Source organism: Thamnophis sirtalis, unplaced genomic scaffold (assembly GCF_051295495.1).
Source record: "Thamnophis sirtalis isolate CommonGarterSnake01/CBP01778 unplaced genomic scaffold, rThaSir2_p1.2 scaffold_1, whole genome shotgun sequence".
Classification (NCBI taxonomy): domain Eukaryota; kingdom Metazoa; phylum Chordata; class Lepidosauria; order Squamata; family Natricidae; genus Thamnophis; species Thamnophis sirtalis.
Genome location: NW_028261381.1, coordinates 167,340,980 through 167,356,137, shown reverse-complemented (window position 1 = coordinate 167,356,137; position 15,158 = coordinate 167,340,980). Strand labels below are relative to the sequence as shown.

At 44.1% G+C, this 15,158-nt stretch overlaps 1 protein-coding gene across 1 annotated transcript in view; it reads right to left on the bottom strand.

Moving 5' to 3' along the window:
* WDR18 (WD repeat domain 18) overlaps positions 1 to 15,158 on the bottom strand; it is a 75,092-nt gene that overhangs the window by 17,457 nt on the left and 42,477 nt on the right. Inside the window, exon 8 of the mRNA XM_087703156.1 lies at positions 1,020 to 1,186. Coding sequence (XP_087559282.1) covers positions 1,020 to 1,186 — 167 coding nt within the window. The remainder of the gene's footprint in view (positions 1 to 1,019; positions 1,187 to 15,158) is intronic.

Here is a 15,158-nt window from a genome sequence, read left to right as displayed (position 1 = left end):
GTATCAGGTAAGAACCAACACCCCATTCTCCAACATTGGTGGAGACAGCGGTCATGCATGGGATGTACCAGAGCTGAGCTTGTCCCCGGGTGGGATTGAGACTGAGCTAGGAGCTTGAAGAAGGGAGAACTTGCTGGAGGACTCGCCAAGGTCCTTGGTGGCTTTTGGAGGTGGCTGGAGCGGCCGCGGCCCGAGGGGGGGGGGCACGTAGCCCAGCAGAGGTAGCAGCGCAGAGTGGGGTCTCCAACGGCCGTTGCCACGAGGCACTGTTTGCCAGAAAGCTCTCTGCTGGCAATTTCCAGAGACAAAAGCCTCAAAAATCTCTTCCATAGCCCCGGGCTAGTTGAGAGACTTAGCTTTAAAGAGCTATTCTGATTACTTCCAATTTAGATGAAATTTAGAACAAGTGAGAACTGTCTTGCTGCCTCTGATCTAGCCCAGCACCAGGAAACCCTCCGTGACGGTCAAATAAATTCTAGGGAATTCCCCTGTAAGCCCAGCATGGAGACAATTATTTGCTCCTTGCGGACACCCCGTTTGCTGAGTGAGAAAGCGCCACTTATTTATCACAGGCTCTGGATTAAACGGTTCCCTCCTCGGTGCCACCCGATTTCCATTTACAGCTCATCCTAAAACACAGACCTGTGATCAAGTGCGTGCCTGCCAAATTCAATTCCGAACATTTATGATCCTTCCCAGGGCAGGGAGCAAGAGGTTCCTTTCAAATCCCAAGAAACGCAGGTGTGGCGGAGGGGGAAGTTTCAGCTGATTACTGCTTTAATGCCCGTCAAGAGGATATAACTCACAGTGATGCTCACAGCCCTTCCCTTGTCCCCAGATGAAGAACGACACCAGAACATTTAGCTAGGCCTGTTTCAGATGCGCATCGCAACACCAGGGACTAGCCATCTGCTGAGGCTGCTCCCGCTTTGGCTGAAAGGATGAATGTCTCACCCCCCCCACACACATATGGCTGGCCAATTCGTCTCTCGCCAATTCCTTCTGCTTCGTTCCCTTACCTTCTGGTGCAGCCCCAGACACAGGGTCAGCCCCTCGCTGGCAGAGTTTTCCATGCTCTCTGTGCTGTGAAGATGCCGGCTGAATTTTGGTAGTGGGATGCGAGGCTTGCTGTCTGGATTCAGCATGTTGGCAGGTGCCAGGGTGATGAAAGCATTTGTGATCGGACCTACCGGAGCAGAAGGAATGGTTACATGTAGCAGGCATATGCAGCTAGTAAGAACAGCAGCTTTTGTGGGACCTAAAACCTTGTGCGATAATAAATGGTTAGCCTGAGACAGCCCAAGAGACGGTTGTTTCTGCTGCGGACGATTCACATGGCTGCCCTTTAGGAAAGAAATGATTAACACAACTCGATATCCTTCCATTGCGGTACTTAAATTCTTGCGCTCCAAACAAACCATAGCATGCAACTGGACTCGTAAGCGTCTCTTACAAAAGGAGCCATTTACAGGGAAGGATTAATTTGCTTCGCTAATTTAGTGATCTTGCCTGATCTCTCTCCCTGCAAAAAAGAAGTAACTGCTATTAAGTAATTAAGGCTTATAAAAGAGGTTAAAAGATCTCTGGCTGACCTAAAGCCAAATTTATTTGGGCTCAAACCTAAAATACCAGTTGGGAAATTTACAGGAAACTCCAGAAATCTTAGGTGGATGAGCAAGTTGAAAAAAATACCTAATCCTGCATATTATAACTGCGGCTAAAATAACGTATGCCCCAAATTGGGAAAACAATCTAGTATCAAAGGGAGATGAGGTTGATAAGAAAAATTTTATAATGTGAGGAGATGGACAAATTGACGAAAGAAATACAAAGAGAGGAGGAATCAGAATATTATCTAACTTGGAACAAATGGTACAAATGGCTAGAGGACAGAAATAAGAAATAAGGAAACCTGAAACAGTGATGTAATAGAAGTATTAGGAGAGAGGGATAAGATACAGTTAAGATAAATTAAGACAGTAGTTAAAAGTTAGAACACAAAGTACAATATAGGTAATATGATATTCTGATATAAACAGTTAAGTACAAATAAATATGGAATAGTATATATAAATAAGTATAGAATAAGGGGACCATGAATGTAAGATAGGAGGCAAACGATCAATTGTATATACCTACCAATATGGAACTGCTGTATGATGGAACTTTTAGGTTCCTTTGTTGTTTTAATCTACGTTCTGTTTTGTCTATGTGCATATGTGTTTAAAATAAAATTAAAAAAAGAAAGAAAGAAAAGAAAGAAAACACCAAATAAGCAACTAAAAAGAAGTCAGTGGCAAACAATTTTGGACAGCTGCCAAGAAAATGACATGCCTTGATTCAAGAGGAATCAAGCTTGATTCTGAGATTTTTACCTTTCTCTCAGCTCAAAAAAAGAATCTTTCTCAAGGATTCTTCCCCAACTCTTTTAATGTAGGTCTTCCTGCATGCAGAGTAGGTGTTTTTCAGTGTTTCACTGTCTAGGAGTAAAATTTTGCTACAGACATCCACAGACTTGGATGTCAATACTCAAGAGAGTCACCTATCTATTCGTGTTTAGGGCCCACAGGATATTCAGTCATTCACAAGAGTGAAGCAGACAGCTTGACTTGTTAGGCACAAAATGACAAAAGTTTTGAAAGGTCCAGAAAACAGAGCCTTGTGGAAATTGGAAATAGAACCTCGAGACAACACACAGGTATGCTTATTCACCTAAAATTCTTCTTACCTGCTCGGCCTTTCGGAACGAAAGTTTTATGAATGTCTGAAAATGCCCCGTAAGATTGTCCTTAGTACTGTGCTTTTTAAAAAATTATTCTTGCTATTGCTACCTTTAAAAAAACAATTGTTGTGCCACATTGCTCGTACACATTATTGTACCTTGTGTTCAAACAGTGTGCTGTTTGTTTTCAATTTAGCAAACAAGTGAATTCGCCTGTTATGGTTTTATCACTAAGGTCCCCTACAGGCCACATATGGGCATTTAAATACCAAACTCTTATTTTTAAAGGCTGCATAATGGATTGAGGGTGGAAAACGGAAGAGGGCTGTTTGACCCATGTTTTGGGAGGCATTTTACACAGAAGTCAAGAGAACTGCTGTGGACTAAAGCTCCCTCTCTTCCCCATAATGACTTGAGGATGGGAGCTGTAGTCCAGCATACCTGGAAGAGTCCAAACAGAGGTTGGCTGCCTTGCAGTGTGAATCAAAAGACCTGCTCACCGTATTATCTACCTTCGCTCTTAAGTTCTCCAACTTGGCAACCTTAAGATGCGTGGACTTCAATTCCCAGAATTCCCCAGCCAGCCATGTTGAAGCCCACACATCTTAAGGTTGCCAAGGTTGGGAGACCATGCTCTAAGAGACCAAAATAAATCTTCCCCTATTTTTATTTCCATAGCAACCTTGCACGATATCTAAGAGAGGTCCGTGGTCAACTGTAAGGATCTGTGGAGTGATTGGTTGTTTTCTTGCAGACGTTTCATTACCCGACTAGACAATGGCTTCTGTGCTAGACAAGAGTGGGGTTTAATCTTTTTATTTACAGAGGCTTGCCCTGTCAGTATCCTAGACCTAAATAAATTGAAAAACACTAGCTTATTCCTGGAAGCTTGGTATTCAGACAAATTAGCCATCAATAGGCACATAGAGATAAACTACATTTACACACCATTCAATAGAGAAATCGAAAAGCTAAGAAAGAAACCAAAAAACCTAAACACCTCCCTGCCAGCAACCAGCACTCAGGGATGCAGGGATTAACACTAGCCAATCAAGGAACTTCCAAGAAGAAAACAACACTCCAGCTGACACTGAAAGTGGGCACTACACTGTATATAAACAGAGAACAAATCCCTCTCCTTCCTAACACTGATGATGTTATCTAGTTGGGCAGCGAAACATCTGCAAGGAAAACAACTAAGCTCAGAGAGCACCAAGGACTCCACTGTTGAACCCCGAGAGACAAATTTCTCTTCTGTTGGTATAAAAGGATTTGAATCTAACTCTCTCCTGCTCAAGTCATGCTCCCTCCTGTTTTATACAGGAGCCAAAAATAGTTCTATGTCAAGATTTTCATCTGTCAGCTTGCCTCTCCTTTTAATCAGGTATTGGAACAATCGCTCAGTTCAGACTGAGCTGTCAGGAAGTGGCCCTCTTTCAAAATTGTCACAAATTGAATGCATTTTTTCTCTCTCTTTACAATGGAAGAGCAAGATTAAAAGACAATCCTGCTGCTAACAAGATGACTAGGCGGCACACTTACCCTGACCATAATTTGCGCCTGCCCAATTCTGCAATTGAATTTTGAAGCTGGAGCACCCGCTGACAAAGCAGAATAGCCAATTATATAAGGACTAATGGGTTCTACAAGCTCTGCCAGGATTGATGGTCCCAAATTGCAACTGGGTTGAGCGATCCAAAGCCACGACTCCCTCCTCCCTATACGAGTGTTATTTTCTTCCCAATTGACTGTTCAGTTAGGTGCCCAAAGCTAACCAGGAGGAAAGATCTCCCTACGATCTCCCTGGAGCATCTGGATGTAATACTGAATTATGGCCTTGCTACCATTCCCTGAGCAAGACATCCATCATTGCGACTTTTGTAGCTGCCCACGGTAATGATGCCTCCCCCCCCCACCTTTCACCAGAGTTAATGAATGCTTTAATTACAGCATTTACCCACACAGCTGTTGGCTGCTGTTAGCATTTCCCTTAGCCTTAATTCACACTCACTCTCATGCACAAGTACACTCAAGGCAACGGGTGATAAGGAAGATCCAGGAATGGCCTGGTGGGCGAGCAGAATGGGGTCAGTACTGGAAGAATTTAGCCCTGAGAAGATGCTTTGTCAAGTAAACAGTTTCTTCACGTCTGCCTGCCCCACTTCCCTCCAGCAACTGGGATAAACACCAGAATGAACACCCCCTCCCCCCAATTCTAAAGAAAATGTCTCAGAATGCCAGTTCCAGCGCTTATTCATAGTGGTTGAAAACTGCCAATCACTCATCTCTCGTCTCCGTTGACCTTTCTCAAGACCGAACCTACTCTGCTCTTTTAATCATTTTGTCCCTCCACCTTCCCTGAGTCTTTGCACCGCCCAGGATCGGGTCAGCACCCCGGGGTTCGGGGGGAGCTGGTAGGAGTTGTTAAAGAGGATTCGGGTTAATGTCAGGGATCCAAGTAACACCCCCAACAAAAGAAGACTCCGAAGTTTGAGTTTCCTCAAAGCTCCATTTTATTAGAGATGTCATATTGGCACATCTGGGAAAACCCGAATCTGAAAGCTTCCAGGTTTTCCCCACCCAAAAGAAAATTCAAGCCCCTGTCCAGCACCCACATGTCCATCACATGGCCCAACCAGGCACCGTCCCAACTGGAGATGCCTCCCAGTCACACCATAACAGCTGCAAGGCAAAGTGTCCTTGACTCTCTGAGAAAAGAATGTTATTTTGACTATATATCACCCATACTCTATATCCATGATAGTGAACCTATAGCACGTGTGCCACAGGTGGCACACAGAGCCCTCTCAGCGGGCACGCGAGCCGTCACCCCAGCTCAGCTGCACCGCGCATGCACCTCCCACTGGCCAGCTTGTTTTCGGGTCTCTGCCACGCATCCATGGGGGGAGTGCATGAAGGAGATGCACGTACATGTGTGGGGAGGGAGGATTGCACGCACATGCACGGGAGCAGTGGTGGTGGTGTGCCCCCCACAGCCCATTTTTCATCCCTGGAGGCTGCAGGGAGGCCTACTGGGTCCAAAACGGGGCGCAGGGGGGCTTGGGGAGGTCACATGCATATGAGCAGGGGGAGTGGGTGCATGCACATTGCATTATGGGTGCAGGTGCATGTGTACAAGTGCTGTTGCACATGCACACATGCTTTTGGCATGCAACAACAAAAAGGTTAGCCATCATCGGTTTATATAATCCCCCTCCCCTTTTCCCACAGTAGAAAATTTGATTTCATTTGATTTATTTGGCTTGTATGCCGCCCTATTCCCGGAAGACTCAGGGCGGCTAACAATAAAAAGGGAAGAGTGGGGAATGTAAGGAGGGTGAGATGGAGGGAAGGGGAGAAAGGAATGTTTGAGGGGGAGGGGAAGTAGAAGAGGGGAATGCCGGAGGGGAGAAATGAAAGTTGGAGGGGGAGAAGAAAGGGTGTATGGAGGATTGAAGCGTTATGTTGGTTTTCCATGGTGGAATAGAAGATGAGTTGTGTTTAGTGCTTTTTTAATTGCACAGTATATAAGTGATTGTATAAAAAGGAAAATGAAAATGAAATAAAAATAGTTTTCAACACAATAAAAAGGGAAGGGAGGGTACAAAAATAAAAAAAACCCAACAATTTAAAAATTCAACAACAGTCGTAACATCGAATGGGGCTGGATACTTCAACAGCCCCAGGCCTGCCGGAACAGCCAGGTCTTAGTTGCTTTGTGGAAGGCCGGAAGGGTAGTCAGGGTCCGGATCTCAACAGGGAGATCGTTCCATAGTGCCGGAGCAGCCACAGAGAAGGCCCTCCCCCGGGGAGTCGCCAGCCAACATTGGCCGGCAGATGGAATTTGCAGGAGGCCTACTCTGTGGGATCTAATAGGTCTTTGGGAGATGATGTGGGAAGGCCCAATGTAAAATATGGCTTCCAGGTCTGATGCATTCCTCATAGGGTTTAATTGCCTTCCTGTTCCTATTCCTTTTCCAGTTTCTTGAATAAAATGTGGGGTCTGGAAGTCGGAGTAGTCAAAGTGGGATCTGACCAAGTCCAAAGAAAGTGGAATGATCATTTCTCCTGATCTGGGGATTAAAGTTATGCTGATACATCCTAAAACTGCATTTGAACTTCTTGGTATCCTTATTATACTCCTATTGCATTGATATTTATGAGCTGATAATCTGAGACAAACCTACCTTCTCTTTCAAATCCTAAAACATTATTTCTTATCAACGCTTATTTTTTTGTGATATGTTTACATAAAAGTAATGCTCCCACCCAATCTTATCAATGACTTTGACCTCGAAGTTTAGCAGGCACTGATAAAGTTTGCAGATGACAAAAAATGCAAACGGTGGCCAATACTTTAAATAAGAGAGAGGGGGTGTAGTGGGCTAAAACGAAGAGAATTTAACAAGGAGAAATGAATCTACATCTGAAAGGGGGGAAAGGCAAGGCACCTAGGATGGGAAGACCTAACTAAGTAGTAAAATATGTGGAAAATGTTTGGGGTGCTTTTGTTTACCGCAAATTAAACCTGAGCTACCAGTGGAATCTCTAAAAAGACAAAGCCAATCTTGCCATTAACAGGAACACATTAATAGGAATGCAGAGACCCAATCAAGGAAAATAAATTGTTCCTTCCTGTCCTGATTTGGTTAGATGTTTTGGAGAATTGTACTTGATTCTGGCCAACACAGTTCAACAAGGGACATAACAACAATTCTGGGCAACATGTTTCAACAAGGGATGCAAGTTCAGATGAGGGCTACCAAGATGGAGAAGGATCTGGAAACCAAGCGCTTGGAGGGACAATTAAAAGAACTGGGAAAGTTTGGCCTACAGAAAAGATGACTAAGAGGAAATATGATGGCAGCCTTTATATATCTGAAAGGCTGTCACACAGAAGGAAGAGTGGACTCATTCCTTATGGGCCCAGCAGGCAAGATCAGAACTAATTGATGATAACCACAAGGAAGAGAATTCAAGCTGGACATCAGGACCAACCTCCTGGCTTTCAGCTGCCAGCCAGTGAAACACGCCGCCCACATGCCATGGCTGTTTCTTCTTCATTAGAGGTCTTCAGGCAGAAGCTGGTTGTCTGTCAGAGATGCTGTGCTGAGCAGGAAGGTGGAGTAGATCAGCATTTCTCAACCTCAGCAACTTGGGTGGAGCGACTGGGGAATTTTGGAAGTTGAGGTTTTAAAGTTGCTGAGGTCAAGAAATACAGATCTGGATCACCTCTATGATCAATCCAAGTCTGATTTTATGACTTTAAGAATCAGCAGTAACTTATGACTTTAATACGCCAAATTACAGCTCTTCCTGGCACTAGAAATTTTTGGATAAGGTGACACTAGATACCCGAATAGGTTTCGCATAAAGATATTTAATTTGGCTCTAGGGCTCTTTTCTTCCCCCAAATCTTTATCTTATCCATTAGACTGTGAACAAATGCCTCCCCCACCCCTGGAAATGTTCTATACCCGATTCATTAATATTCTATTCCATTCCATTCCATTTGATTCCTGCCTTGGACCCCCAAAGTATAATTCTCATCCATCTTGAGCACAGTGCTTGGGGAAGATAGCAAATGTAGTCCCAACAACTGAGGACCATGGGCACCTTGCCAAGCTCCAAAAGGCTCTTACCATATTAGGTAAGATGACCAACGGTGGGTTTCACATTTTGTTACCACTGGTTCCCCGCACATGCGCCTTCCCCCTTTCATGCATGCGCCTGGACTTCCGTGCATTTTGCTCATGCGTGCGCCTTCCATGCATGTGCCCGGCCTCAAAAACTTGTCTAAATAGGACGGCAGAGAGCCAGGACAGGTCGGCGGGCCCACCTATGATTTCTGCTATCGGTTCAGGTGAACTGGTCCGAACTGGCTGAATATCACCTCTGAAGATGACCCCTAGTCAGTGGTCCCTAACTTTTCTGGCTCCATGGACCGGCAGTGGTGGCAGTGGCAGGGGATGGTTTCGCGTGTGCCAGTTCCCAATGAGCCATGGATTGGTACTGGGCTGCGGACTGGGTGTTGGGGACTCTGCTATATAGGATTTGACCTGTAGTAGCACTGAATGTCTTTTTCAGGACACATTTTTTCCCCTATTCATACTAGTTTTAATGCTGCATGCCTCTCTGTGGCTTTATGGCATTAGGCGGGCTTCTAAGTGTAATGAATAAAAAATGAATAAATCAGCAGGAGCCCCAGCAACCTTCGGAGGCTGAAAAAATGCAATGCTGAGGACCCCTCCTGATTTTTAAGTAAACTACCTGTTTGGAAAGAGAATAATCCAGAGCACTGACTTAAGTAAGAGGACTATGGGGAGATTGTTCTGCACTCTTGTAGGGCAGTACCTATATCCTGGAAGCGACTGAACTACGTAGAGATGTGGGAGAATAATTTAATTGACTTTTATAGCAAAAGCATTTCAGCTTATATACCACCTATATACTTTTACAGCCCTCTCTGGGCAGTTTAAAATGTCAACATTGTTTGCATATTGCTGTCCAAAATCTGGGCCCTCATTTTACTGACCTGGGAAGGATGGAAGGTTGAGTCAAGCCCCATCAGGAATGAATTTCAGGTTGTGGGAAGAATTTGCCTGTAATACTGCATTTCACTTCTCCTATCCTATCCCCTTCTCTCCCTCAGGCTGGCCCCATTGATCCTCTCCTATACCCTTCTCTCCCTCAGGCTGGCCCCATTGATCCTCTCCTATCCCCTTCTCTCCCTCAGGCTTGCCCCACAGAGGCCTCTCCTATCTTATCCCCTTCTTTCCTTTAGGCTACCTCCTTAGCATCAGAACATTTTTCAGGTGGGGAGGGAGAGTAGAATTTTTAAACTCCCAGCCCACAGGCCGGATGTGTCACTTGCTGGCCACGCCCATACCCAAGTGGCAGTTGGAACAGTCCTTTTCAGGTGGGGAGGGGTAGTAGAATGTCTAACTCCTTAGCATCAGAGTGTCTTAATAATATGTGAAATACTGAAGATCTGATGGTCATTTCAAAAAGTCCTTTCTTAGCAAGCACCTAGAAGCCAAGAGGAACATATGTGCCAAATTTCAAGTTTGTAGGCTTTATGGTTCTGGAGATTTCGTGATGATGCATAATACTCCTTCCTCCTCCTATTTTCCACACAATAACAACTCTATGAGGTGGGTAGGGTTGAGATCGAGTGACCATTCCAAAGTCAACCAGCCGGCTTTCATGTCTAAGACAAAACTAGAACTCACTGTCACCTGGTTTCTTGGTCAGCACCCGAACCACTACACCAAACTGTCCCTAAGGGGACAGAGGGCGCCAAGCAACGCGATCACCTTTGCCTACCCTCAGGTTCCCGCGGCTTGGCACCTTCGGGATACTGCTAGGTTGGTGAGCGGTGCTCTGCCTGGCCAGAGGTGGGGGGTTGTCCAGGGGGCTTATATGTGGGGGAGGGGGGTTATATTTTTGCCCACCAGAAAAATGTGGCATGACTATATTATGAGGACATGTCGTATTTTCGGGGAACCATGGTAGAAATGAATACAAGTCATCTTCTTTTAACAACCTCATAATCCCTTGCGGGGTAAAGTCTGTGCAACTGAATGAAGCTGGCAGAGAGTTTTTATGGCCGGATGCCCTTCCTGTCGCCAATGCAGAGTTTTGTTCAGCAGTTATATTCTCAGTGTGTTCAGAGAGAGAAACATCTGCCTCTCTCCAGGATCAAACTCCTGATGGTGAGGTGAGAGCTCCACCACTAGGCCACCACACCACTCCATAGAAATGAATAGAAATATTTGCCCTAAATTGAACACAGGGCATGGTGACTATTGATAGCAACCAATTAGAAATCCTACAGTTTTGCTACTGCTAGTCTTAGCTGACAATTATTTTTCTTTATGGACAAAGGTAGTTGTAGAGCAAAAATTAAGGCCAGAGGCATTTTACAGCCTGCAGGTCACATCCAGTCCCTTTTCTGTCCCTATCTGGCTACAGGGTTAGTGGGATGGCAGCGGTGCATGGGGAGGGGTCAGTGGCAATACCCTACACAACAGTGGTGGGTTTCAAAAATTGTTCGAACCTACTCTGTGGGTGTGGCCTCCTTTGCGGGAGTGGCTTGCCGCCCATGTGACTGGATATGAAGATGCCAACGACACTTGTCAGAACCACCTTAAATTACCTCACACACAGCACTGGCATGCATAAGAATATGATGTAAACTTGTTTTTTAAAAGGCATCTTTGGTTTGCGTTAAAACAACTTCAACACACGCAATGTTCTGATTGCACCACAAATGCAGTAGTCATCCTTACCTTTCACAGGGGCACTGAGTTTTATAAATATGAGCATGATAGTGTAGAAAAATCATATCCAAGGAGTTTCAAAAAAAATTGGAACCTCTTCTGTAGGTGTGGCCTGCTTTCCGGGTCCACTGGTGGAACCTCTTCTAACCGGTTCGGTAGATTTGACGAACCGGTTCTACTGAATAGGTGCGAACTGGTAGGAACCCACCTCTGCTACACAACCCCCCTCCCACCGTTTCTTAGGTGACGCCTTGGGAAAATTACCGTAATTACAATACAATAGAATAACAGAGTTGGAAGGGACTTTGGAAATCTTCTAGTCCAGCCCCCTGCTTAGGCAGGAAACTACACCACTACAGAAAAATGGCTATCCAACATCTTCTTAAAAACTTCCAGTGTTGCCCACCCCAGCTGTAAATTCTGTATTCATATTATGTCCAGGCCAAAAAGTTAGTGTTCCAAAGACTGGATAACTGAATTACCAATCTGAAGTCAACTCATTCAGTCTTTCAACACTCCTGATGTACGCCAAGACTTAGGCTCCCGAGAACCTGTTTGGCCTCTGTACATCCTTGTCTCCCCCCAGCTTTAGGAAAGGATTGATCAGTGCCAGACAGAACAATCTTCCACCTGCGCTAGTATTTGGCGGAGTTGCCAATATTTCCCAATCTCAACATCGTTTGCCCTTGTGATTCTGGGGAAATCAAATCACTTCAACGTGCCTTTATTTTACGATGACCTTTATAAGGATCTTCGAAAGGGCATCCTAACTCCTCTTTTACTAAGTACACTTCGTAGAACAGATGGTTTTTACACCCACGGTTTTACCTCCAGGCTCGAAATAGCGAAATCGCTATTCACGGGGAGCCAATTTTAGTTGCTGCTGCAGCAGTTAAAACGAGGCAACCCTTGACATCAAATCTCATCCGACAGCCCTTTCTCTTTCCTTTTGTCTGATTTCATTTGGCCGTTTCTACCGCTGATCCGGGATCATAAATTAAGAAATTGATTTGATGTGAATCTAAATGTATTTATCCCCCCACCCCCCCAAGCAAATGCTCAAATGTGCTTATTAAATAAACCTTAAGATAGATCTGTTAGGAGCCTGGTGGAAGAAAATACTGTCAGACCTGAGAGTTATATGTATTAAACTGACAGGCCTTGCAGCTCAGCTTCGAGGCATCTTATTAGCACTGTCTGGATCGTTGTCTTTTTTCCCCCCCCTGCTTAAGAGGATTTTTTTTTTTTTTGACTCCTGTCCTGCAAGAACAGCCTCTAAGACCCAAAGCCGATGCTGGAGAAGCCTGGGAGGCATTCAGGAAATGTGAAGCAGAAGCAGCCAAGTGGCTCTTTTGAGGGACAGGGCGGGAGGGATTTCCAAGAAGGCACGCAGATCTCCAAGGAAAGAGATATCACTGCCTGAGCTGTCACTGGCAGCTTCTTATCTGGTGTTCTGCTAGGATGAGATAAAGAATGTTAACAGCGTTACTTCCCAAGGGGAGTGACAATAGCAAGCCATTGCCAGCCGGGTGGAAGAGTCTTCTGCGGGAGTGGAGGGAAGTAATTAGACACTGCAACAGGGAAACAATTTTGTTATGAACCAGGGGAAGCAAAGCTTCCTTGACCCCATTAAATTAAAAAACATATATCCCTAAGAGGCAGTTAACTAGCTTGGTTCAAAACAGCACGACCTACTTCGCACTGGAGCAAAACCTCACAGCAAGTTTGTAGATTCCCACTCGGAAGGTCAGGGAGGGAGTGACCCACGCCAGCTGTTAGGAGGCTGGGCCCAGCCAAAGCAAAGGCAATAAATAAATGAAAGGGGTAGGGAAGTAATTCACTGGAGGGACAAGCCAGGACACAAGTACACATTCAATTTATACCACCGCAGCAGCTATCTTTTCATCTTGTTTTGAATCGGAAAATGAACTAAAGTTCCATTATGTGCTGAGTTTGTTATCTGCTTCTGAGCTGAAGGACGTCCCCGCTTCAGTATAAAAGTAGCTCTGTGCTGGAAGGAAGGCTACAGATTATTTTATATATATATGATAGATAGATAGATAGATAGATAGATAGATAGATAGATAGATAGATAGATAGATAGATAGATAGATAGATAGATAGATTTATTTATTGTGTCACAAGCCCTGGGATGCCCAAATATGGGAAGGAGCACACTGCTTCCTTTTCTGTCTATCGGCTCATCTCAAGAGACCATCCAGACAGAAAGCCATTATTTTTAATGTTGCCTTTTTGTTACATTTGTGTTGCATTTGTGTTGATAAATAAATAAAGGGAGACTAGTGTAGATCTATTTCAAGCTATTTAGCTCTCATCAGCTAGCCATACCCTTACTGGGATTTGAACCTGGGCTGATAAAGGAGGAGAGCCTGTGGCTTAGTGGCTAACACAACTGCCTAATATGTAATACAGCCCAGGTTCAAATCCCAGTAAGGGTAGTGGTAGGCCACGTAAACACGAAGTGGTAGGCCACGTAAACTTGTCCAATATCAGTGTGTGACCTCACAAATGCGCTTCTGGGAGAATGGTCAAAAATTCCCATAAACAAACTCCTGAACCTTGTGGACAGCCTTCCCAGAAGAGTTGAAGCTGCTATAGCTCCAAAGGGTGGAGCGACGTCATATTGAACCCTATGGATTAGGAATGGGAGGTCACTTACAGTAAATTCATATGCGAGTAAAGGCAGGTGAGTGAATACCTTTGGCAATATAGTATATGTTTGTGTGTGTATGTATATGTGTGTGTGTGTGTTGACCACCTGAAAACTGAATTACACACTCTCACAAACGTATTAATCTCCAACAGATTCCAAAGAAAAACAATTACCAACCTAATCCAAACGGAGACACCCTCCAAAAACCAAGACATAGAACAGGACAACGGCATCACCCTCCTCCCTTACATCAAAGGCACCACAGATAAAATCAGCAAAATTCTCCACAAACACAATATCAAGACAGCCTTCAACACTGACCAAAAAAATAGCCAACATCTTAAGAAACCCCCAAAACAAAATCCAGCTAGAAAACCACGGAGTCTATGAAATACCATGCAAAATCTGCCTTGCAACATACATAGGACAAACGAACAGGAGAATAAATGCATGCATCGCAGAACACAAGAACGCAGTAAGAAAAAAAGAAAAAATTTCCTCCCTTTTCCAGCACTTTAAAGCTATAGGACATGAAATTAATTTTGAAGAAACCAAATTAATCTCCAAAACTAGCCACTTCAACAAGAGAATAATTATGGAAGCTATCAAAATAGAGAAACACCTCCACAACATGAATAAACGTGATACCTCCCACCTACCAGACATCTGGAAACAATTTTTTTTTTGGTGCAAAAAAAATTCTTTCCAAATCAGACAATGTGATTGTCTGGATTTGTTTTCTCATTTTGTCTCTCACAGTTGAGGTCTACCTATGATGTCAATTACAGGCCTCTCTCATCTTTTTAAGTGGGAGAACTTGCACAATTGGTGGCTGACTAAATACTTTTTTGCCCCACTGTATACATATACAAATATTATACATATACATATATACATACATACATACATTTCTCCTTTACTTTAGGATTCTTTTGAATCCACAGAAGCTAAGTGGCTAATACATTTCACTAAATAAAAATAAATAATTTGAAAGGAACAATAACTTCTAGAAGGCCATGATGATAGTTCTTGGATTACAACCAACTAGTTGCTTATTGGCTGTTCAAAAGTTCTGAGAGACCTACCTGAGGGGATAGTTATCACCTAGATGCAAAGTTTTGATGGTCATCCCCCATTATGTGTTCACACTTCGGACACTCGGGAATTGGGCCACATTTATGGCCATTTGTAGCATCCTGTGGTCACATGACCACATTTTACAACATTTTGCTGAAAACTGGCTCCTATTTCTGGGTTTGGCAAACCATTGGTTCCCTTAATGACTCTGGTGTTCACTAAACAACTGCGGATTTGCTTAACGACCATGTTGATTTTACTAAACAGCTACCAGAAAAAAGGCTGTATTTTTATGAGTGTGACAAGTTAAAACCGTGATGGGCAGACTCTACTAAGGTCGTAATTCAAGGACTACCTGTAATGCATTACCTGTAGACAGGTACAATAAGACCTCCCAAAAGCC